Source organism: Fukomys damarensis, unplaced genomic scaffold (assembly GCF_012274545.1).
Source record: "Fukomys damarensis isolate Sample0158 unplaced genomic scaffold, DMR_v1.0_HiC HiC_scaffold_32, whole genome shotgun sequence".
Lineage (NCBI taxonomy): Eukaryota > Metazoa > Chordata > Mammalia > Rodentia > Bathyergidae > Fukomys > Fukomys damarensis.
The window spans coordinates 4,141,950-4,167,434 of NW_022900944.1; the positions used below are offsets into that span (position 1 = coordinate 4,141,950).

The 25,485-nt window shown below is 34.6% G+C and overlaps 1 protein-coding gene across 7 annotated transcripts in view; it reads left to right on the plus strand.

Moving 5' to 3' along the window:
- The window catches only part of Pdlim5 (PDZ and LIM domain 5), a 235,851-nt gene that overhangs the window by 134,531 nt on the left and 75,835 nt on the right, over positions 1-25,485 (plus strand). For 4 of the 7 annotated variants that reach the window (XM_033758010.1, XM_019210573.2, XM_019210570.2 and 1 more), the window contains exons 4-5: positions 16,755-16,797; positions 18,668-18,759. In XM_033758010.1, the coding sequence (XP_033613901.1) occupies positions 16,755-16,797; positions 18,668-18,759 (135 nt within the window). Of the gene's footprint in view, positions 1-16,754; positions 16,798-18,340; positions 18,760-25,485 lie in introns of all 7 variants that reach the window. The other 3 variants (XM_019210569.2, XM_033758008.1, XM_033758009.1) reach the window with 1 other exon arrangement.

Below are 25,485 nucleotides of genomic sequence, written 5' to 3' on the forward strand. Positions count from 1 at the left end.
TAGTGTAAGAAAATGTATGCATACTATATCATTTAATCCTCAAATCTAGTAAATCTCAAATAATCTACATTGTATTAACCTCTTACAGATGAGGAAACTCAGAAATTAACGTGGATTAATTTACTTGTGTTAAGACCATATTAAGACCTATGTCTTGCTTAGCTCCACATAAAATTCATAATCTTACTTGTTTTGGTACCAGGGATTGAACTCTGATCCTTTTGCTTGCAAGGCAGGTGCCGGAACCACTAAGTTAAATCCCTAGCCCCCTAATAATCTTACATTCTTGACATCAGTTTGTGGGATGAGGTAGATGAGTAGAAATTATACTCATTTTGCAAATGAGAAATAAAGGCACAGAAAAGTGTTCAAGCGTTGTGGAAATGGCGGTGAAAAAGTACTCAACCTATTCTTTCTGATCTTCAGTTTTTCTGTCTGTATATAATAGGATTCAACTGTATCAGACTCTGTCCTGAAATATGCTTAGGTTGTGTACCAGGAAGCCAGTGAAGTACATGGTGAATTTTCTATCAACCCAATAAGCTGTGCTTTTATTTTATTTATTAGACAGTAAAATATTTCAAGTGTAACCAAGGATGATAATACTAACCTAACTGGGGAATAAAAATTTGTACTTTAGGTTTGCTTTACTGCTTTATCTTTATTCTAGATGAGACCCTAAATGAGTTCTGTACTGTGTTAAATATGCTGAATCTCCTCATGAGCTGTCATTTGGAGCAGTAAAAATTTAGTTAGTTATACAGGTGAATGTTGGTCTTGGGTGTTTTTAATACAACTATGTCTTGTATCATCTTTGTAGCTACTTATGATGAAGTTTCTTTCTGTACAGATTTTCCTGATTATTTGTGGTAGACTAGAGAAAATTAATTTATATTATAGGATGAGGGATTTAGATTAATAGGAAAATTGTGATTAGTAGGAAAATCTTGACACAGACTGCCTTACTGTTTTCTACTGTGAAACATAAAAAACTAAAAAAGGATTTATTATTACTTTGATATTGAGGCAATGTAAAGTTATTCCAGATGACCTGTCAAGGTATATGTGGGTCTTTATTTCAAGAGCCATTCATTTTGCCAAATCTTAGAAACTAGCCTGGTTTTCATAGTACCTAACTTTATCAAATGCATACTACAGCAGACATCTAGATGCAGCAAATACTTCTTTGGGTTCTGAAATGGAAAATTGCAATGATCTGAAATGGACTTTCTATCTAGTGCCAGTTTACCATGCTGCTGTTCTTTTACAAACGTTCTTTCTGTTTTGTTTTCTTCTTTTGATTTGTTTGAGACAAGGTCTCACTATGTAGTTCAGGCTCGCCTTGAACTCACTGTGTAGTCCAGGCTGGCCTGAAGCTCACAGCAATCCTCCTACCTCAGCCTCCCAAGTAAGTTCTGTGATTACAGGAACTCACCACCACTCCTGGCTCAGATGGTCCTTCTTACATACTTACTGATATCCTACCACATTTAACTGCTGCTTTCTTTCATCAGAGCTCACATAAGGCACACAATTCATCAGCAACAGTGACTCATGCTGCATCTTGTTTCATAGAAACACCCAAGCATAAGCAGATGCCAGTGTTTGCTTTGGGGTAGTTTTCCCTAGAAAACAAGAGATCTCAGCAAGTTGCTGAACTGCAATTTTATGTTATAGACAGACGAAAAAGCCGGCATGGATAAAAGCAGCCAAACTTTTAGATGTAGTACATGTCAAAACGGGAACAAAGACTATAATGCAAATTCCGTTTTCTTTAAATATGAATCCCATCAGTGAGGTATACAGTTCACCCATAGCCTTGAGTGTGGTCCATGAACACAGCTGCTACTTTGATCTCTAATTATTAAATTTTATTGCCAGGTATGAGTGGGTCTCAAGGTTATAACTACTGATGCAAATGAAAGGGAAGGATATGTTGGATATACAGAAACATAAATGCTTTTGGCTTTTTCTCTTTGTGTTATAAATTTTGTTCTTGAGAAGTTGAAAACAATTTTGAAGACTGCTTTAATGTGCTGAATGTCTTCATGGGAATTGGGAGGATAGCTCGTTTTCTGTCCAGTGTGTAATTGTTTCTTATCTGTGGGGACTCTGTCTCTGTCTTGGTTTCGAAGGTAGCCTAGGCTTCTACTGTCCTCTGACCTCTGAGGACCAGTGCACGTACGTGCATGGTGAGCTTGGTGTCCTCATACCTGTGGCCCAGGGAAGGATCTGGGAGGAATGCAGAAAAGGAGCCACTGAATTCATTATGGTGATTTGACATGTAATTGCTTTCTTCTTCATCTTAACATTAAGAAACCACTGTAGCCACCACCAAGCCCGGTTGTTGTTAGATTAAAATGTTTTAGAGGACTTATGAGCTTGAGCTTCTCTCTGGTTATTAAAGAGCAATTCTGTTTATTACAGATGATTTGAGACTGAGTTATCCCATTTTCCATTACTCCCATACTTTCCCCATTTTTATGGCAGCCAAGGACTGATACAGTATTTTGCGAAAAAAAGACCAGAGAGGTAGCTTTTACAAAATTATGTTGTGTTTATTGTTAGACTCTTGTCTGGTAAAAAGCTTAGCTCACAAAAGAAAATTAAACTGCCTTTTATGTTCACTTTTTCAAATCATGGAAGATGACAGAGCTGACACTATTAGTGTTTATATGGCACACATTGGCTAACCTGCTCTTAGCCTAGTAGGGGAATGCTGGACATTTTAGGGGACTATGTAAACTGCTTCTCAAATCAACCAGAAGAAAACTTACGTGTTTGCTTTTGAAGCCAGTGTTAGTGTCAGGATTATTTGCTGGTCACGTTTAGTTCTTTCTTACCTTGTCATAAATATAATTAGTTAATACAAACAGATTTCCAGAATAAAAAACGGATAGTGTATAATGCAGTCTGTGTGATAGAGAAACTCATGTTCCTGTGAGTTTGAGGAACTGAAGTTCCTATGAACTTGAGATTTTGTGAGGCAGATAATGTAGTCGTCTTCTCCTGTGCAAGAATCTTGAAACAGAGATGCAGCTCCTGCAGGTGTGGCCCCTGGACAGCCATTCCATTTAACTCTGATATGATATAGAGAAAGTTCTTTGAATTAAAAGCTCACTGTTGTAGTCAGTAAGACTAGTTTAGAAAATTACCTAAAAGAGTTATAAATCAAAATGGTGTAGAAGAAAAGAATCATTATCTTGAGAGGAGTAAGAATTTTTTGATGACAATTACATAAATCATTCATTTGTTATAAATGGTTTTAAAAAATGTAAAGCATTAGGCCATATTGTGCCTTTTCTGTGCACTAGTCCTCTTTTGTGAGGTCCCAGCTCCTTCCATGAATTTCATAAAGAAAGGGAATTAATTTGACAGGATTCTCGTGTTCCAGTTCTCTTTGAGGTCTTGTAGGGGATCACTAGAGCCCATGTTAGGAAAATATCAGATTAGAAGGTGTGTTTTTTCTCCTATGGATGAATCTAATATATTTTCGATTACTGATGACTTGCCATAAATTGTTAGCTTCTGTACATTTTTACTTAGGGACAACAGGGAATCTTCATTGTCTGCTTCAGTTTTATAAGGACTTGGTAGAGATTGTCATTGTTGAAACAACATATATAGTAATCTGTAGTCAGCATTTCTGTTCTTTTTTATTATAATTATGTCAAAAGCGAATTTGGTTAAGGATGAGCTCTATAAACATAGTCTAGCCAGAGTTGCATTAATTATTGTCATTAGACCTGTTTTTTGGTGTGTGTGTGTGTGCCTTTGAGGATATTACTGCTTGAAGTACTTCTCAACAGTTCATACTAATTTATAGTTGTTTTAAAAATGGGCTGTTTGAGTATAATTCAGTGAACATTCAGCTTCCTGTCAATTAAGTGATCTCCTTGTCAAATCTCCAGTTTTTGACTTTTCTGCCTTTTAGTCCATATTAGTATTTTCAGCACCCCTACCCACTTGCTTGTCTTTATTTTATAAATGAAATGGACAAGAATAGAATACATTTTAGTTGTCTGCACATTATACTATATATATGTTCATACTTGTTCTAGGTAGATCATGATATAAGGTGTATTTCAGACTGTATATGTGATTTATACAAGTTTGAAAATATTTGTCTAGGTTGGTGCTACTCATTGTGTAGGCCTGTTTTGGTGCCAGTGTGATCTGTTTGTTCTTGGTCAGGTCTCGGTTCATTCCAAAGCTAAGAATAAAAATTGAGAACCTTTTGCAGCACTTTGACACAGCCACAGCTTTCAAGCTTTTGATCAGAGGATTTGTCTGTTGAACAGGTTGGGTTTTGAGATTCCATGGTGAGTCACACATGTGAATGGCTTAGCTAGTAAGTACTAATTTAGTACACTTTCTAATACATTAGACTCAAACACTGGTGAGGGGAAGGAACATTAGATCTCTAGTATAATCCAACCTTTGTTGAATTAGGCATCATGTGTTGTTAATTGGCTTTAGTTTCAAATTTTCTATCTGTCATGTGGAAAAGATATTAGAATGGGCAATATATGCTTTATATGGTTTCTCGGTTAAAAAGAAAAAAATATTGGGCTGGGGATTTAGCTCAGTGGTTCTGCTGCCTGCCTCGCCAGCACAGGGACCCAGGTTTGATTCCCAGTACCAAAAAGAAAAGAAAAGATACTGATACTTTGTTAATACTGAAAAACTTTGGAATTTTATTCTAACTTATGTAACAAAATCCATTAAATTGTCAGTGAAATATAAGCAATGCTGTCATCTTTCATAGATGATCCAGTTTCTATAAATAAGTTTCCTTATAAATAGTTGAATGAGTTTTATTTCTTTTTTCTGTGATGATGTAAATGTGAATTAAATCATAACTAATATAAAAACTTTAAAAAATAAGTATTCATAAATTATGTTGACTTTAAATTTTCTTTTACTAGATTGAAATATCATTTTGAATATATTGAATTAAGATTACAGAATGAGAGTGTTGAACAAGATTCTACTTCTTATAAATGTGAAATTAAGGGTTCATCTTAAAGTTATTAAATAAAGATAGCTTATCTATGGTTAAAATAGCCTCTCTTATCATTCATTTTTGTTTGTTTTCCCTAGTAACTGCCTCTAGATTAAAAAAAGAAACCCCAAACACGAAATTATTTTTTAAATGCTAAATAAATGGGAAAACTAAGTTGATACTATAAGGAATGAGTAGTATTAATTTCATATGTTCTTCACAAAAGATAGCGGACTGATTTTGTATTCCTAATAAAGCTGTGTTGGATACTGGAATGCTTATCCCTTTACATTTTATTGAAATAAGATACCCTCTTTATCACCCCCCCAAGAAAAACTTTCTGATGATTCTTCCTGTAGTTAATAAGTAGACTTATATAGTGCAAATACGTATAGGTTACCACACACAGGTTAAGTTGTTGCTCAGCATTGAGATTTAGATTTAACTTTCTTTTGGTAAGGTACTGTGCCTAGAGACCTTTCTTAATGTTACTCTGAGTGAAAGACAGTAGGTCTTTGTGGGGCCTGTGCTCCTTGTGTTTTCTAAACCTTAGTTGTCTGCAGCTGTTCCTGGAACCTTTCCATCTCCACTGGTATGTTCCTGCCTCAGGGACTTTACATTTACTATTTGATCTGCCTTGAATTCTCTACCTCAGGTTTCTGTTCAGATTTTACCCTCGTTAGGCCTCCTCTGATTTCTTTATATAAAACAAAGTGTCCCTTCCTCTGTGTTGCTTTATGATACTGTGCATTAGCCTTTTGTTGCTTTAACACAATACCTGAGATAAACAGTTTAGAAGGAGGAAACGTTTATTTTGAGGTATTTTTTGGTTTCAGAGCTTTCAAGTGAGTGGTCATCTGGCTCCTGTGGTGAGGCAGACATTATGGCAGGGAGTAGGTCACCTTATGATGGCCAGGAAGTCAAAGGAGAAAGAAGAGGGGCCAGGTTACCTGTTATGGTTTAGATCAGTTGTGACCCCCAAAATCTCATGTGCTCAGAGGCAGGGCTTTTGGGAAGTGATTGGATCATGAGGACTCTACAGCCATCACTCTACAGTGATGTGAGGAGGTGGGGCCTGGCCAGAAAGGGCCGGTCATGGAGTGTGATCTAGAAGGGTGTGTTTTCCTCCCTGTCTCTTTGTCCATCATGACACGAGCAGCTTTCCTCCACCTGATGCTTCCCCCATGCCATTCTTGACTTGGAGTCAGCTGGCCAGAGACTATAACTATGAGCTAAATAAACCTTCCTTTCCTCCTTTAAGTTGTGAGTGTCTAGTATAGGATCTCAGTGACCACTAAGAAAGTCCCAGTGTCCCCTTCAAGGGAACACCCCATGACCTCACTTTCTTCTTCTAGGACCCACCTTCTTCAGGTTACACCACCTCCCAGTAGCACCATCGGGTGGGGAGTGAGCCTGGGGCCCTTTTAAAATACACACCACAACATACTTTGTCGCACTCCTTGCTGCATGACTTTTTTTTTTCCTTTCTTTGCTCTTTTTGTGGTGCTATAGAACACTCCAGGGCCTTGTGCATGCTAGGCAAGCTCTATTTCAATGTGCTACATCTCCAGCCCATAATGTGACATACTTTACTTGTTCTTAGTGTCCCTCTCTCAAATAGATGTAAGGACTTTCAAAGATGGGATTTTGTCTGTTTCAGTTACTACTTTTCCCCATATGTATAACAGCATACTCTAGAGAGGTTCAATAAATATTTGTGTAACTAATTAATAAATTGGTGAAATAAATTTTAAGAAAAGACTTAGCACCGAACTGTCATTGTTCCCCTTGAACTTAGAATGACCTGAGGTACAATAAAGAGCAATTGGAAATGGTTTAAATAATTATGTTAACATAGAAGGCCATACTAATCCGAATAGGAGCTAGATTCTTACCATAACATGAGGGTGTTAATAAAAGTACAGGTTGATATAGAGAGAATTGAGTACAATTAAAAAAGTATTATTTAGCAACCAGATTTATATACCTTTAGTCAAAATCAAATTGTGAAGGAGTCACCGTGGTTATTTTTGTGATCTTCCATGCTCTTTATGCACCCCCTGCTGTCGGACTGCTGGGCAGTGTTTGGGGATTTCAGGCTCTTTTGAGTTGGAAGATGCCAGCTTGTCAGGTTCTGTCCTACCTGAAGAATTAGGTGAACACAGCTGTTTTCAGAGTAAAAGCAGAGAAGGAAAGAATGAAAGAAACTAAAGGAAAGAGTGAAGAAAAGAGAAGGAAGAGATATGTTCCCCAAGCAGGACAGGTCCCTACAGAAAAATGAGGACAGTACAGCAAAACAGCAAGATCACAGTGGTGGCAGTCAGTGGCCTCTGACTTTTATATCCTCCCATATCCAATTCAGTCTGTGTAATGTGCACTGGAGAGATATGTCTCTATATATTAACTGCATATAGACATATGTGTATATATAACATACAATGAGTATCTTCTGGGTTTATATAAATTAAAGCAAAGATGGTATTCTCTAAGTGGCATGTGATTGAAAATGAGTAGCTGTTAGTTAATACAGAGTTAGCAGGTGTTCATCGCTTTAAGTTTTTTAATCAAAATTAATTTTGTGACTTTCACTGTGTGTGGTGTTATTCCTAGAAGACAGAATGTGGAGTTGCATATAGACATCTGGAGGACTTAGGTTCAAATTCTGGTTTTCTTACTTTCAGATTCTAAGTTGTGATCAGTTGCTAGCTAATTTTAGCTTTTACTCTCTGTATTTAAAGTGAGAACAATACTTCTTAGGGAGAAAATGAGATAATTTACATAATGAGCTCGTTGAAATTGGCATTCAGTAGTACTGACAAGTGATATTTTCTTGCTCATCTGTTTGTTCATTGTTGTTTTCTCTTGAAATTTATGCTAATAGGGAATTTGATTGTAGCAGTATATAATCAGATAGAGAATAATTTCCAGAACTCTAAAAACCAGTCTTCTTAGGGGAAAAGAGACATCTACCCTTGCTTACTTTGCATCACGCATTCTGCTAGGTGTATTGCATACATGACCTCATTCTATCCTTACAACAGTTCTGCAGGAGAGGCTGTATTAGCCTCATTATGCCAACAAAGATCCTGTAGATCGTCTAGATTTTTTTGGTAGTAACTTAGACTTGCAACTATCACTTCCCTGTTAGCCCTGTTTCAAAGAGTTAATAAAGAACTGAGTAACATGGGCTGGATATGAAAAGTGAGGAATCTCCATCTCCTTAGGGCTTTATATTTTCCTAAAAGGAAGGAAAAAAAAAAAGTAGACTTCAGATTAATTGCTCCTATGTATACCATTTTTATTCTGCATATCCGTACCTTTTAATATTGGATTCTTATCATGATTTGCTTGAAATAGTTAATCTTATACAATTTACATTTCTTGAAAATATAATTATGAATATGGTTTTGTTATTGATGCTTTTCCTTCACGTGTGAACCATACTCATTTTAGATAATTTTTTTTTTCCGTCGGTACTGGGGTCGAACTCGGGTCCTTGTGCTTGTGAAGTGAAGCAGGTGGCAGAACCACTGAGCTAAATCCCTGGCTCTGAACCCTACTCATTTTAAGGCATTGTTGTGTCACAATTGGTCTGGTTAGAGAAATATACATAGGATTCTTAATTTTTCACAGGCAGAATATTTGCTTTATAAGTCCTTTTATCTTCAAATTGATAATGAAGTATTTTGTGGATTAGGTTTTTTTTCTCTCTACCTAATTAAAACCAAAAGATATATTAGGTGGAAGTTTGATAGTCAGCTTTCCATTGCTGTGACAAAATACCAGAGAATAACAACCTAGAACAGAAAAGGTTTATTTTGGCTCATGGTTTCAGTAAATGGTCAACCATCTCGATTGCTTTTAGGCCTGTGGTATGGCCAACGCATCACAGCAGAAAGCAATGGTAAAAAAGCTGCTCACCTGATAGCTGGGAAGTGGGGAGAGAAAGAAAGCCTGTGATACCCCACTTCCTCCTCCTGGTTTTGTTTCATTTGGGTCCCAAGCCTATTGAATTACACTGCTCACATTTAGAGTGGGCCTCCTGCCTCAGTTTGCTGTTCAACATGCCAGTCATCTCTGGAAGTAGTTTAACAGACATACAAGAAGCATGCTTTCCTCATGTCCTTTGCATTTCTTAACCACTTACTGTGTGCCCAGAGTCAGACAAAAACCTAACAGATCCTGAGGCTTAGAGATCAAAAGAGCTACGGTCATCCAGGTTTGCTTCCTAGAAAGTTAATTATAATCAAACTATAGAAATTATCAAAACCAGAGGTTGGCAAACTATGGCTTACACATCAGATCTAGCCTACCACCTGTTTTTATGAATAAAGTTTTTGTGAAACATCCATCCTTATTGATTTAGGCTTTGTCTGTGTCTTCTTTCTTTCTACAGGGGCACATGGCCCACAAAGCCTAAACTATTTACTAGAGCTTATTATAGTCTTTATATAAATCCTTTATTGAAATGATATTTTTGTGATAATGAAATTTTATTCACAGTCAAACCAAATTATTTTAAACTTGAATACATAGGAGTTACTTACTATACAGTCTTTGCAGTCTTCTTTGATGTAACAACTTCATAAATAGTACTTGTTAGAAAAGAGCAGTCCCCCCAAAAAATTATTTTATAAAGTTTTTTTGCATGTGGATATGTGACATAAAGCCTAGAAAGATTTTTTCCTTCGTGAAATATTATTTTGAAATAAATGTAGAGTAAAAATAATCCTCCCTCTGAAATCAAGTGTAATCTTGTGAAATTTTGCACATATTTGAAAATACCTTTGAGAAAGGTGCACAGGAATTACAGAATATAGAAAAACACTTATTCTTAAAATAATATATAGTAGTTTTCTTATATAAATGTACATAAGAACAACAAAGTATTGCATATTTGTTAGAATACGCTGGAGAGTTCAGCTTTTACCAATCCTGTTTTACATGAAATAGCACCAAATTGACTTGGGGCATGCCTCAGTTAATTTTGTTTTAAAACCACCCACCAACCCCCATTAAGTAGAATGGCATTTAAGTTTATTCTTCCATAACACTATTCTCTATTTTGTGTGGTTCCAGTTTCTTTTGTAGATGGTCTGTGTCCATATCCATAATGTGCTTTTCCTACAAAATAACCACACCCACAGTGAGGGATTATAAGAGAGGGTATTTCTGGATGTTTTTGCTTGGGTTGATTTTGATTTTAGAAATGCAGGCAGTTTGTTTTGTGCTGAAGAGCAAAATCTTTGTAGATGCCTGGATGGTAGCTCATCTCCAACTCCTACCCAGAGGGATGATTCAGGAGATCCATTTTGCCCATCTGGGTTCCAGTTTCTCATCTGTAAAATGAGAGCATAATTTTATATCTTGAGATTATAATGAATAAAATTGTTATGAATAAATTTAAGGTATCTTATTTTTAATCTATAGTTCCTCTTACCCTAAATTTGTTTGAATTGCTAATTTGCAAAATATTTTCTTTCTTAGGATTTTTAGATGTTTAAATATTAACTGTTTAAGGTACAGATTGGGGTGATATCACTCACATGTCATAGTACTACAATTATTTTCATAGTGCATAGACTGAGTCCATCTATCGTATTTATTGACTTGTTTACTATCTGCTTCCTTTATTACAATGTAGATGTGAGGGAAGGACCTCCTTTGACTTGTTTACCACTGTATAGTATTTCCAAACCTTGGAACGGTGCCTGAAGTTCAATAATTATTTGATAGATAAGAAGGTGATATCAAATGAGAGATGTTAAAGAATGTATAAAATTGTCACCAAAGTTAGTTACTTAAACTGATCAGTATGCAGGTTGCATTTCCAAATATAGCATTGAATTGAATTTCTGTCACAGAAAATAAGCAGTATAGTATGAAATAAAGAAATATTTATTAAGGAGGAACTAGCATGTATTTGGCTTAATACTCATATATTAAAGAGGAGAGAATATGGATATTGGTATTAAACTTCTTAGCAGTCCAAGTTATTTTAACACTCTCAGCAGGTTTTTTTTCTGAAACCTAAGACCCCAATTAATGGTGGCTGTAATGCTGACTTCGATGCTCTTGTTATTCATGATAATGGTAATACTCAAACTTTAAGATTTAGCCTAATGTTTCACTCTTCCCCCTTGAAAATGGTGTAACCATTTGGGTCAGGGAATCTAGAAGAACTAATTTCTCCCCCCTCCCCCCTCCCTCCTCCCTTTCCTCTATCCATCAGCTCTGTAGTTTAATCGTGACTGGTTAATGCATAGTTCTTAAACCTTATTCAACAGCTGTGGCCGCCTGAAAAGGATTACAGCAACAAACGCACTCACCCTGTCATAAAGAAGTGATTACCAGTTGGTCACTGTTGTACACTCAGTATATACGAGGCAAACTAGATTTAAAGCCAAAACAAGTACAGAGTAAATATAGTGTTTAGATGTTCTCAGTAAGACCACAGAGGTTGTCATAAGTAATCTAAATGTTGGAGTTTTGGGAACACTAGTCGGAAAGTACAGTAAAAGGTGGGGAAACAGTTTAAAGAGATATCCTCTGCAGTCTTGAGTGCTCACTGTAGTTTGTTATTGCACATTGACAACTTTGCAATTAAAGTGATTAATGATGTTTGTGGATATTTGTGGATCAGTGGGCCCAGAGATGGCCAGTTGTGGGAAACTTAGATGGAGTTGATATCATAGAAGTTGAACCAAAAACCTTTCTCTTTTTTGTATGATTGTTAAATGTGTTAAATATGGTTGAAGGAGTCACTGAGACAGAATGAGAAATATGAATTATAGTATCTTTATGAATCTTACTCCATTTCCTTCTCATTCTTAAACATTATCATGAAATGTGTTGGCTACTTTATTGACACCCCAAAAATGTTACTTTGTAAGAGTGTTAGAAAAATGCATCAGTTAGTTAAAAGCATAATTTAATGATAGTACGACTCATTCAGTGTTCAAAAAACCAGCTTTGCTTGATTCCTTTGAATTTAATTTATGTTGGAGCCATTACTAATTTCAGTAAGAACTTTTCCGTTTCTTGTTCTAACTAGTGTATCACAGTTCTAGTTTTTCATAACTCTGTTAGAACTATGCTCAGTTGTTTAGCTAGAAGTCCTGCGGTCCATGCATTAGGGATCTTTAATGTCATTACTACTTTTGTAAAAACCAGTCAGCTTTCAACAACACTGTTCCAAGCCGCTCCAATTGCTTTGTCTTTAAGTCCCACAAGCTGTGGATGGTCCTCAGCCAAGGTGCCAGTATCTCATCAGCATGGCTTCCTCCTGTGCAGGGCTTCATATGAGGGAAAAGAGAACAGTAAGCGAATGTGGAGCCCATGGCTCCAAGCCATTGCCAGGCTCCTTTCTAGTTTGAAGCTCACATGTTGCACAAGGGGACGTGTGATGGATCACTGTAGTTCCAGAGGAGGAGATTATCCTATTGGGATTAGAAGAGAAAAATGTGGGAATAGGTGTTTTTTAACTGCACCTCAGTTTTTATTCACTTACTGATCTTTTGAAATTTATTCCTTATAGAATGCTCAGTATAATATTTGTTTGAATAAAAGAATGATAATTGTAACAGGCTTAAGTTTGTGTTTCCATAATCATATGTTAGGGTTTTCCCCCTTAGAAAACGTTGAGAATAGACTTAACTGCAATGTGTGGAAGGAAATGGAGTTTTCTTCCTTAAACATTGGTTAAATTGTATTTGAGTATCTTACAAGATACAGTTTTAAAAAATACTAGTTTTATGAAAAAGATAATTTATATAACAAAAGGTTTTGAGAATTTTAAGGACCAAAATGTTACAGTTTCATAATTTTAGCTACTTGTGGGAGATTTAAGTAAAGATTTCAGAGGTCAGAAAGATTTACTATTTCCTTAAAATATTATTTTCCAGACCTACCCCTCTTTCCCCAACTCCAAACTTGAGAAATGTTTCCTAAATAATGAGTTCTTCAAACGTGTGTAGGCAACAATCCCTGCAGTATTTTCTGCGTTATGTGTATTTAAAGCCTCTGAGAAGTCCTGGAACTATGATACTATGTAACTCTTAACTCCATGTTTTTCAGACATCTTTGATAACAAGATTTTTTGTGTTTCGTTTTTCTGAAAAGTAGTTTTCCATGAAATAAGCTTTGAGAAATAGTTTTCCGTATTATAAAAAGTAGTAACAGTGTATAAAATGTGGAAAACACACAAAAGAGAAAAAATGGCATTTACAGAGAAGCTACCCTAAAATGTTGGTGTGTTTCCATCCATTTTTTTTTGCATAGGCTGATCATGCTGTGTGTGCTTTGTATCATAGAATAAGCATTTTATCATGCAGTGCAGAATTCTAAGAATTATTTTAATTGTTGCACAGTGTCTCATCATGTGCTTATATTTTAACCATTTGCGCATTGCATATTTAATAGCAATATTTAATAATAATTCCAGTTTTGCACTAGCATATGAATTTTTATGCGTACTTATTTCAGACTTTATTTCCTTATGATAGATTCTCAAAAAGTTGAATATATCAGAGAACATGAGCTTTCTTCAAGCTTTTAATACTCAGTGTTTTCCAAAAGAGCTGTACTAATACATAGATCTCCCAGCAACATTTATTTAGTGTTTTTATAAAGCATTTTTTAGCATTAAAAAAATCTTTGTATAATTATACAGAATAACTGATATATTTTCATTCTGTTCTTTTGTGGTTAGTAATATTTACTTTTTATTTAATTTTAAGTTTTGTTTTTTGAGACAGGGTCTCACTATCTAGTTCAGGCTGGCCTTGACCTCCCTGTGTATCCCAGGCTGACCTTGAACTCATGGCAGTTCTCCTTCATCAGCCTCCTGAGTGCTGGGATTACAGGTGTGTGCCACCATGCTGGGCAACATTTGCTGATTTAAAAATCAGTTCTTTTTTTAATTCAACTGTTTTGTAGATTTCACTTGTCGTGTATGCTGTTTCCTGAACCATCATAGTTCTAGTACTGTAAGACTATAATTGGTAGCTTGGTGTAATACACCTGTAATCACAGAACTCTGGGAGGCTGAAGGAGGAGGATTGCAAGGCCTAGCCTAGCGTGGGAGACTCAGTGAGACTTTGTTTAGAAATAAAAAATAAAAGTGCTGGGGTTGTAACTCAGCGCAGAGGTCCTGGGTTTAATCTTCAGGGCTAGAAAAGAATCCATATACAATTTCATTTGTGTATAGGGTTTTGGTAATCTACTGATTTAAAATTTAACCAGTAGATGACATAGATTTTATGTACAGCTACTGTATATTAAAATGTTTTTCAAAATATTTTAATGTGAATGGCTTGATTTTTGTTTACTCTAAAAAACAAAGCAAAACACTAAAATGAAGACCACTTAACAAAAGAGTTGAAATTTTTGCTGAAATTATGAATTTATAGAAATACTCAAGCAGAAGCGAGACAACCTAATCGGCATGTAATAAAGGAACATTTTTTCAAAGTTTAATGATTCTGTGACTTATTTGGTGGTTAGCATTTAAATAAGAACTAATTTTATTGTATCCCGTGTTAACCATTTTATTTGACATTTAATTATGAGCCAGTCTTTCCCTCCCCCTCCACAGGCTGTTTATATAATGAATTCAACCCTGGAATTTTAAGGCCATGTAGCCCCCCTTTTCCCTGATTACTTAACTCATGTCATTGTACTTGAGAGATTTTATTGGAATACAAACATATTCAAATTTCACATTTAAATTTTTTGTGGGAATTCAAAATTTCAAACTTTTTTTTTTTGGTACCGGGGATCGAACTCGGGTCCTTGTGCTTGCGAGGCAGTCGGCAGAAAAACATTTTTTAATAGAATGTTCCATTACTAAAATTTGTGGAGAGTCCTTGTTGTTCTAGGTGTTCTCAACAAAATAAGTTAATTCTGTGGCTTTGTTGTTGCTGCTAACACACTTCAAATCAGAATTAACAGCTATAGAAAACTAAAGGACTTGTTCTCATGTACATAGAATAGATACATTTTAAGTTTCAAAACCCAATGACTATCAAATGCCATGTTCTTTCTATGACTTATTTTTCTGTTGCTACAATTATTGCATGTACCTTAAAGTATCCAGATGCATAAGAAAATTGGTTTTGGCAAACTTTCAGTAATATCTTGGGTGGTTTTAATAAGTAGATCCTTAGTGATTACATCTTACTGTGAAATTTCAATAAAAGGAAAATTTCACTCTTCCTGTTTCCACCGAACTTGTTTCCTTTGCTTGTATAATACTACTGTGAGCTAAAAGACAAATTGTCTGTCTGGGCGTACACATGGAAACTTGTGCAGCTCTACAGGGTATAACCTGCAGTAACCAAATATTAGCATCCATTGTGGCCTTTCGTTATGCCAGCCAGTTTTCTGTCAGTGCCTGCCATGGCTAAGCAAATGAGCTGTTACTGGAAAATTCAGGTGATGCTAAAGATGTTGATCAGATTTCATTACTACATTACGCTCGTAGAGACCCACTATTTTATGTTAATGTCTTCTGTTTGTGTTGTTATCTTTATAAATAAAACAATCTCATGGTTTGTAGAATAAAATTAGTATCACTCACTGTCTACCTGCCATGCTTATGTGTCTTGGATTCTGCACTTGAGGTGCTCTCCTCAGGTCAGAATGATATGAAAGGAGTCACACTGCATCTGGCAGTTGAAAATCACATGCACCGTAGTACTGAGCAAGTCATGTTTAAAGCATCTGAGGCTTTCCTGATTATTTTGTTAGCATCTTATCATGTGTAACAACAGGAGGCCTCAGCTCCATCCTAAGCAATTTACTTGAACTTTGAAGTTCCTCATTTGAACTTTTTACTCTTATTGTTGTGATTATATGGGCTAAATGCTTCAAACCAAGTACTGTTACAGTTTAGTACATGCTCATGAAAAGGCACAGAGTGCAAAAACAATGCATGTGTTAAAATTTGTTTGAAATTGTAATTAGTCAAGTTGTACGCATGGCTTTTTGTCTATCTTTCCTCATTCTTTTCCTTTCATGCTGATTACATATGACTTCTAAAATGTCAGGAACTTTGCTAAGACAAAGATAGTAACAGGACAGTAGTCATTGCCTTTACTGAAAGTGTATCTTAGCGCAGTGGTGGTGAGCCTTTGGCATGTGTGCCATAGCTGTTTGTTATCATTGAAAGCACTAACAGGTTCAGAAACACTGGCCTAGTGAAATAACTTAGTTTAGTTTTTTTGCATACCAAATACATTAATGTGCATACACACTTAAGAATATAAATACAAAATATTCTCAGGGACTCTATTCAACCAGCATAAGCAAGTATTTGTATGTTATACTTATATGTACTTTCTTCACAAAGAAACCAAGTACCATGGATGTGGTCATAGATATTAGGAGAAAAGGCAGAAGCTAGTAGAGATTGAGAACTGAGTTTATACGATTGAGGACAGTCTCGGGAATCAGGAAGCAATGTTTATTATACTTTGCCATTTAAGGTACAGAATAGCCTTAAAGATTAAAATGAATGTTTTAGCAAATAGGATTGGTGTTTGTCTCACTTTGAATTTGTAGGGAACCAAAGACTGGTATGAATATTTAGTGTATTATAGGTGTTGGGTTTTGCAGCATTTGGTTTATATGAATTAATTAGAAGATTGTGATGATTGTGAACATTCCAAACTATGAATTATTTTAACGTAAAAATTCGATTAAATCTATCCATTTCCAAAAATTCATGATTTCTTCTTCTTTTCCCCAGAGCATCTGCCACATCCAAGCCTGAGCCAATTTCTGTTCAAAAGGTGCGTTTCTAATGTAGCATCACTAAGTTACCATTTGACTGTTTCTCCTGAGCCACCTGTAGTTTCTGTTTCTCTCTTAGGCCATGGGAATATTTTATTTAAAGCCTCAGTGCAATTTTTCTCATAGTTCTTTTCCATAAAAGATGAAGAGGAGAATAGAAATCAACACATACAGAATTACCATTGTAGTTATACCTGTGTTATAAAACATTTCTAGAACCACAGATTATTAGTAATTTATGCCTGGTTTTCTTCCTTTATATTTATTTCTCATATTTCTATCTTTATTCATGTATTAAACATAATATTTAAGTATTTGCCTAAAATGAATGCACACTAAGTCTTTAACAATATCTAGCAATTACATAAGTATTCTTGGATTATGTTATTGGCCATTGTCCCTTTTTTCTCACATATATCTTATCTTTCATTTTTTAATGAGTCATTTATTATATTGATGTGTTTAGCATTTTAAGTTACTTGTTTTTCCTCATTTTTCTTATTTCTAAAACAATTTAGATTTTTTTTTAACTAAACATAAAGTTGGCCATGTAAGTTTTCTTGAAAAGTTTACTATTTTTCTTCTGGGATGGTAGAATGAATAGGGTTTTATTTTGAATACCATACAGGCTTAATCTGATTTTTTTTTCTTCCTAAAAAGGTTTTATAAACATAATTTACCACAATTCTAGTAATTTTAAGAGGAGGTAATTATGCTAGTTAAATTTTCTTCTGTTTCTGGCAATATGGAACTATCTAAGAACACTTTTCCTCTCATGAAACTATTAAGTTTACTTTTGAAAAGGGAAACTATTTTATTCTTTCAATCATATCTTAAAACATTCAGAGAAAACAAATGGGTTATAGGAGAAAGAAAGGATTGATTTTTGTTTTGTTTATGTAATTTTTTTTCTTTTCAGAGTCTTGACTCTAGATAATCAGAATGTAAACATTTTTGAGTTAGATGAAAATTATTCTCCGTGCTTTTTTTTTTTTTTCAATTGAATTTAAAATATGCTGGTGCTTCTGCATGAATCATATAATGCACTGTGGAGAGAAATTAAACATATTGAAAGATGGAATTATAATTTAGGCCATGGATACTTTAAAATAAAATCATTTTATTTACCATTTTTTTTTTATGGTGGGGTATTTTAGAACTCCCCCCCCCTTTTTTTTGGTACCAGGGATTGAATTTGGGACCTTGTGCTTTATTTTAGAACTTCTACTTTGGGGAATATATCTAAATTAATACTTATGATGTCCTTTAGGCTGTTTAATGGTTTTGCTGCTGTTTCCGAAATATTTTTGACGCTTTTCATTTTTGTAAATGATAATATGCTTATTATATGTACTGCGTTATGCATGTTGGACCACTTAGCATGCGTGTTACCCTGTATTACTTGAAATGTGAGATTTGAGCTGCTAACATGGTTATGTTTGTCTTCTTTAAAAGTCAGCTGTCTGCTCTTTTCAGTGGATATATTTTGCATGTATTTGGTGTGTTTTTGTGTATGTGTATGTTTATTTTTATTTCACATAGGGAGAACCTAAAGAAGTAGTTAAACCTGTGCCCATTACATCTCCTGCTGTATCCAAAGTCACTTCCACCACCAACATGGCCTACAATAAAGCACCACGGCCCTTTGGTTCTGTGTCTTCACCAAAAGTCACCTCCATCCCATCACCATCGTCCGCCTTCACCCCAGCCCATGCAACCACTTCATCACATTCTTCCCCTCCACCTGTGGCTGCTCTCACTCCTCCCCCATCCTCTGCATCTGGACTGCATGTTAATGCCAGTCTTAGTGCTGACCGGTGTTCATCTGTGCTGAGCGCTGGTAAAGCTGCGGTTAATGTCCCACGGCAGCCCACAGTCACCAGCGTGTGTTCCGAGACTGCTCAGGAGCTAGCAGAGGAACAGAGAAGAGGATCCCAGGGTGACAGTAAACAGCAAAATGGGTAGGTGGCCAAGGGTGATTTATGCTCTTCTCAGAACTCTTTCAGGCTTTTTCCAGAAAAGTACATCCCCTCTAATCAGTTGTTCCTTTCAGGAAGAAGTTATAGTTGCTTCAGTAACATGTGCCCTTTGTATTATATACACACAGTGCTTCCTCCAAAGCAGTCAAAACCCAATTATACATTTTGATGTATTCTGAACCGACAGCACACTCTGTAACTCTTCTCTTCCAGCTCTTGGCAGTATTGAGCAGCTGGCACTTATAATGCAAAGCAAATCTTAGATTTTTATTCTTCAAAATTCCCATTCATCTATTGACCACTGGAGGTTTAGTGTTATACAGGTTTCTTAGCTTACATATGTCAGCCTAAGGAGAAAGGAAAGTAAGAATTTGTAAGGTTTTTTTTTTTTCTCTAGGAAGTAGTTTCTAAAATAAATTAGTTTTTGACTCATGTCTGGGTGAAACGTTAGCTTAAAGCAGATTACATTCTTTTCAGATAAACTTAGGCTAGGATTTAATTTTTAAAAACACACAGTAGTAATGAAAACAACAGATGTTTATGGCACTTGAAGCACTATAGAGATTTTTCTAAAATGAGCAGACATTCAACATATGATCTTAGCAGAAATTTTTGAAAATTCACTTAGTTTTCCTTTTGGGGGTACGTTTCAAAACTTGTTGAACCCCACATTTATTGTACTTTATTTTTCAGCCAACTTCATTTATAGATGCTCATTTTATTTTTTGGTGTTCAGTGAAGATACTTTTAACAGGCAAAATCATTTACATAAAATTGTTTAGATTAGATTTATTGAGTTGTCCGTTAAAAGGAAATAAACTACACATGAGATGGTTTTCTTCAGTACCAGTTCCCAGGAAAATGTAAATAACTGTGTGGATAGGTCCTTTAGATGAGACATAATCCCTTCTGAATGCTAATTCACATAATGAAGAGGCTGTGCTTTCTGTAGCCCTGCTGTCATGGCAACCGCAAGGCTTTGAAAGAGAAGGTGGCAGGGTTCCAGCTGCTGCTGAGACCCTGAGCAACTCTTGAAGAACAGCTACTGGGCTGTATAATGTATATGGCTTCATGGGTGTAGGTGGCTTTTAAAAGTTTAGATGTGTTTGTGAAGGAAAACTAGTGTACTTCAAAGAGTATTACTTCTTTCATGTGAGGAAGAGAAACAGTATGTAGTGTTGAGGTATGTTTGGTTGTAATTGTTTTCTGTGTGCCAATTTTAAGAGAATAGATTTTAGAGTAATCAAAATAGATAACCTGAAAAGAAAGAGCCTGCCTCTCAAACACTACCCCCACATAAAGCTGAAAAAGTTTACTATATTTATTAAATTTTAGGCTCAGTAGGAAAAAAAATCCACTGAAGGTAGTCAGTGTTTAACTTAAATCTTTTCTCCTAATACCTCTTAAAATTTTGTAAGAGATGTTTTCTCAATGGGAAACTGTACAGGTAAAAATAAGTTGAGATTATGGAAAAGTACTAGTTTGAAAATGAACTTCAACTTTGTGTTTATAGCACAACTTTGGTGATTAAACTTTAAATGATGTAAAGTTTATTTTCAAGCTGAAATTAAGTTCTGCTGTAATTGCAGGTTCTTTATGTAGCTCCTTAATCAACAAGTGTTATTAAACACATGCCTGATGTTCGGCACTGTGCAAAATTTAGGAGAAAAGGGATTACTTCATGTTTTGCATCATTAACGAACAAGTTACTGCTTAGCATTTGTAAAGAAGTCTTTAAAATAGTTTTGATTTTAAATGTTTTTCAGATGTTAGGACAATGAAAACTTTGCTATTCTTAAAACAATGTAGTGAAATTCTAAGGTGAATTTGTAATGCTGTCTCACTATCCTTAGATGATGAAAATCAAAATAAATCCTACACCTAAGTCGATGGGAAATTTGTCACCAGGAAGAGTAGGCGTTTTCTGGTATTAATGAGTGTTTTTTCTGCATCAGTCATCAAACTGCTTTTCTGTCAAACTTTTTACTGTTCTATTTCCCCGGGTTTATAATGTTGGCAAAAAGAAAGCTCTTGAAAGTTGAGAATTGTTGCTTTTCATTAGTTGCTTTTTATTTTTAAAATAATCTTGTTCAGAACAAGAGTGAGTTGAATGCCTGAGTTGTCTTTTTCCTCAAAGTACCCAGAAGACTTAGTTTTTAATATAGATAAGTGGCTAGCTGCCACCTTGATAGCTGTCTCACCTGAATTTATATACAATTACTAAAAATAAGACACAAACAAGAACTTACTGAATGTCATTACGAAGAATTAGTTAGCTATTCATCTCATCAATAGTATGAAATGTAGAAGTTATACTTTCAGAATATTTAATACTTTGTAAATTGTCTTATTCCTTATAAAAATGGATAGGCACTTTAAGAAATTTAAATCTTTCTTCCATGTGTACAAATTAGTGGTTTTGGTATGCTGTTTTATGTACTCTCCTTACTATGTGAATAGCAGAGAGAACTTTATATTCCAGTCTGGAAGGGAATCTGTTTTACATGAGGTAGTTTAGCATATTATCTTTTTTTCCTTTCCTTATGTCTTTGCATTGTAACGTGCCACTGCTTTCAAGAGGTAAGTCTTTTAGTATTCTGTATTTTAGTTGTTTTGGACTGCATTTCTTCTCATAGTTCCTGTGTTGAAAAACCTGGTTGTGGAAGACCTAAAAAATGAATGGTGTAGCAATAATATTTTAAAATGCTTTTTTTCTTTACAGAAAACACACGTGACAAAGTTAGTATCCACATTACTGGAGAGGAAATATGGTGATTTATATATGAGTAAACAGCATGAATGCTCACTTTTTGCAAAATTAAATTAATTTTGCAAATGAGTTATACTGTACAATGAACACAATAAGTTTGATTTGCATTGCTGTGTTGTGGTGACTTGCTTTTTAGTAATACATAGTAATATTAAGTTAAGTCATAAAATATGTTTGGGGTTTGCTGTGTAATGGTTAAAAGAAACACTGCTTGGGGAATGTAATTTCTGTCAGTTATGACTATTACTCAACAAAGAGAAAGACACAAGGAAAGCATTAACATTTGCATTGATAATACTGAATTGATTTATAAATTGATTTGAAACCAGTGTTTCCTAAAGTTCTCTAAGGACCTTTTTTATTTTTCTGGAGAGTTTTAATTTAGCATTGCTGGCAGATTTACACTTCTATATGGATAGTTATGTGTGTGTGTAATAGAAAGGCTGTGCACTTTGAAATTAGTTAAGTGAAATAATCAACTTATTAACATTTGGTGTAGCCATTGAAAGTCACTATGGTGTGTAACTTTCTAATCTTATCTTTTGTATTCTCTTCATATTGATATTAAAGTGACGAATGATTGCTACCTTTAAAACTAGATAAAACATCACATTACATGAGAACTTAAAATACTCTTATTAAGTTTGATTATTTTGAACACGTTCTGAAATATGTTTACCATCACAATATAAAGTAGAATTGGAAATATGGAATATCTATCTTGGGACACATCCAAAAGAATTAACTGTTGAATTAGTAATCTTTTTCTGATTGGCAATGGTCTCATTGATTTTATAGTTTATATTACTTAGACACACACACTGCACCCCATATATTAATAAAAACATCCTCAAACCTTGATTTATTGTCTGTTTAAAGTTAACTTCTTATACATAAGAACTTTGACTAGTTATTAGATTCCAGTGCAACAATTTGATTTGGGAAAAAAAAGGATAAAATGGGATTTGAAGAAATAAATTTAAGCATTTATGTTAAATATTTTAAAGCTCAAGATTCAGATTCATTAACATATTCAGTGATAGTATGTGTTATGCTGGTATTAGCTATTGCTATGCATTGTGCTATGTTTATAAATACATGATTTGGTCTAATTCTTATTTTCTGAATGCTGAAAGATTACATAATTTTCTCAAGTCACATGTCTCTTAAGTGTAGAGCCTAGCTTTGAACCTTGGCCTTTTGAAATCAAATTTTGATGTGCACTCTGCTGCATCACCTGCATATTTCTATTACTTTGACTTAATCTTGTTTTTAATGACTGGAGTTTGACAGAAACTACATGAGTAAATTGATGTGCATAAGCTACAGCTGCCATAGGAAGCACTTTAGATGTGTTCAGCATAAGCCCTTATTTAAGTCTGAAGCAAAAAACAAAACAAAGAAAACACATCTACATCAAAACAAGCAACAGTCAAAAGCAGAAAAACTGCAGTCCGTTTCACCTTTGAGGAAAATGAGGCTTATACAAATTGCAGCTTGCTTAGGGCACAGGGCAGTGGGCTGTACAACCAGGGCCAGGTCATCTGGCTATCACGTTGGGATATTTGCCACTAATAGGTATGATGGGGTGTTCTGTTTGAGCACATTTTCTAAAATATATGAAAATGTACATTGACATTCAAATATTTATGGTATCTTTATGTTGAAACAAATCCACTTGATCCCCTTCACGACACTACATTTTTGTCCCAACTTCATATTAATATAAAGCATTTCCCCTCAAGTTTAAAATGTTTAACTGATCAGGAAAAGTTATTTTGCAGAATTGTTTTCCTACTTAACATAATAAGGCACGGCGCGAATGCTTTATGTTGTGAATAGAGAAGAATAAATACAGGCACTGTTGAGACCAGTTCCCACCCTCATTCTGTGAAACTCCGCCTCTGTTGAGTTTATGAAACGTACTTTGACATAGGCAAATACAACAATACTCACCAGTGCTAATATTAAATCAGAAAGCAGTTCTTTTACTATGTTTATAATGAATTATTATTTACTTAGAATTATAGCATGTTCTTTGGCAAACTATACTTTTTTCTATGCATAATGGAAAACAAATGCATTTATTTTGTATAATACTACCCTTATTAGGCTATGTAAGTTCCTTTCCTATATCAAATCAGGTACATCTTTCTAGCAATAATTATGTCATCTGAAAAACAGAACTATGGAGTTCTGCATCCTGGTTCTAATGTCACTGGGGATAGCTTATGAATAGTAATAGTGAGAGACGGGGAGAGGTATGAAAATTGGGAGATAGCCCATTACAATGATCCTCTGCGCCTCTTATATTTTCATCATAATCACTACATCAAAAAAAAGAAAAATTTTATATAATATTCCTTTGTATGATCAGGATAATGTACATTACAGAGATTACATGTGCTGTTAATATACTTTGATCATGTGAAACTAGAAAATTTTATTTTCGAAAGGATTCTAACCTGATCCATTTCTATATATTACATTAAAATACATTACTCTGCCTTTTGTTAGGAATATAATAATAATAAGGACTCATTAAAATGAATTTTATAAAAGTACTTTGTAAAAAACTGGTAGATCTTTTCTTGGTATTCACTAACTTGAGACTTGATTAATACAGCATTAATACATAAAATAATTTCAAGATAATAAACAGGTAAAACCATTGTCCTAATAATGTAACAGAACTTTAACATTTGTACCTTTTTATTTGTCTATGTATATCATTGTTTTGAAGCATGGTGTTTGTGTAACATCTTCACTTAAGTTCATTGCTCTGAATTTTGTTATTTCATTGTTTTCTTTTTTTTTTTTCTCTCATCTCTTATTTTCCATCATCCTGGGGAACATTAATATCTTCTCTATCACATCTTTCTTGTGTATATTATTCCTTCTTCAGTAACCCTGGCACTGTGTAAGTACTTAAGTAATGATTTGTTTTGTAATTTTCATCATTGATTCTCTGTAAGTTTTCATCTTGCTATTTAGCTTACAACCACCAGCAAATGCTAGTATTGTCTATTACAAGAATTTTCAGAAATGTTGCGGAGCGTGAGAAATACGTTTTTCATGCTACAGATCTGCATATGAATTAGTGGGTATGTTCGGAATGTCCACACTTCTGCAGTGGAAAAAAATTAGTAAGCTAACTTCAGGGGAATAGGCAAGAACTATGGATGTTGTACACTGGAGTTAAAGACAGTTTGGGCCTCCCTTTTTAAAAATTATTTTTAACAAATTAGTATCCTTATTGTCTTAGCTTTTCCACTGTTGTTTTACATTTTTATGCACAAATCTTTTACTTGAAATTGGCACCATTAAATAAGTACATTGCACTCACTAATTGTAGAGAAATTGAAAACTATAATATGGGTAGACCTGAATATAAATTTTTTCAAGTACTTACAAGTGATAAAGAGCTGTATCTCTTGTGTCAAAGACATGTTTATGAAATAATCTCAGCTTTTCTTTTTCTCTTCTGAACTTAAACTCATGGTCATTCTCCAACAGTTTGCATTTGTGTTATTTTGAGGGGAATATTGATGAAGTTCAGTAGCTCTTAAGTTGTTAAAATAATGTATGTCATAAATTACTTAATGTTTATGCTTCATTAATAAAAATGTTTTTATTAAATGTTTTTAGCAAAGTCAGAGTTCTTGAACGCTGTAGTATACACATTTTTGACGTATAATATGACATTTAATCCTCAGATGAACATACTTTCTGTGTGATATTCTTTATAACTGAAAGACACTGAGTCTCAGTATAATTGACTTGTTTAAAATCACACATCTAAAAAGTGATACAGCCGAGATTTTAGTCCTAGTCTTCTGATAAATGTATCAGTATTTTCTTATATTCCACAGGTCTTCATGTGATGATTCTGTATAACAACTCCACTTGTGTGTGTGTGTGTGTGTGTGTGTATATAT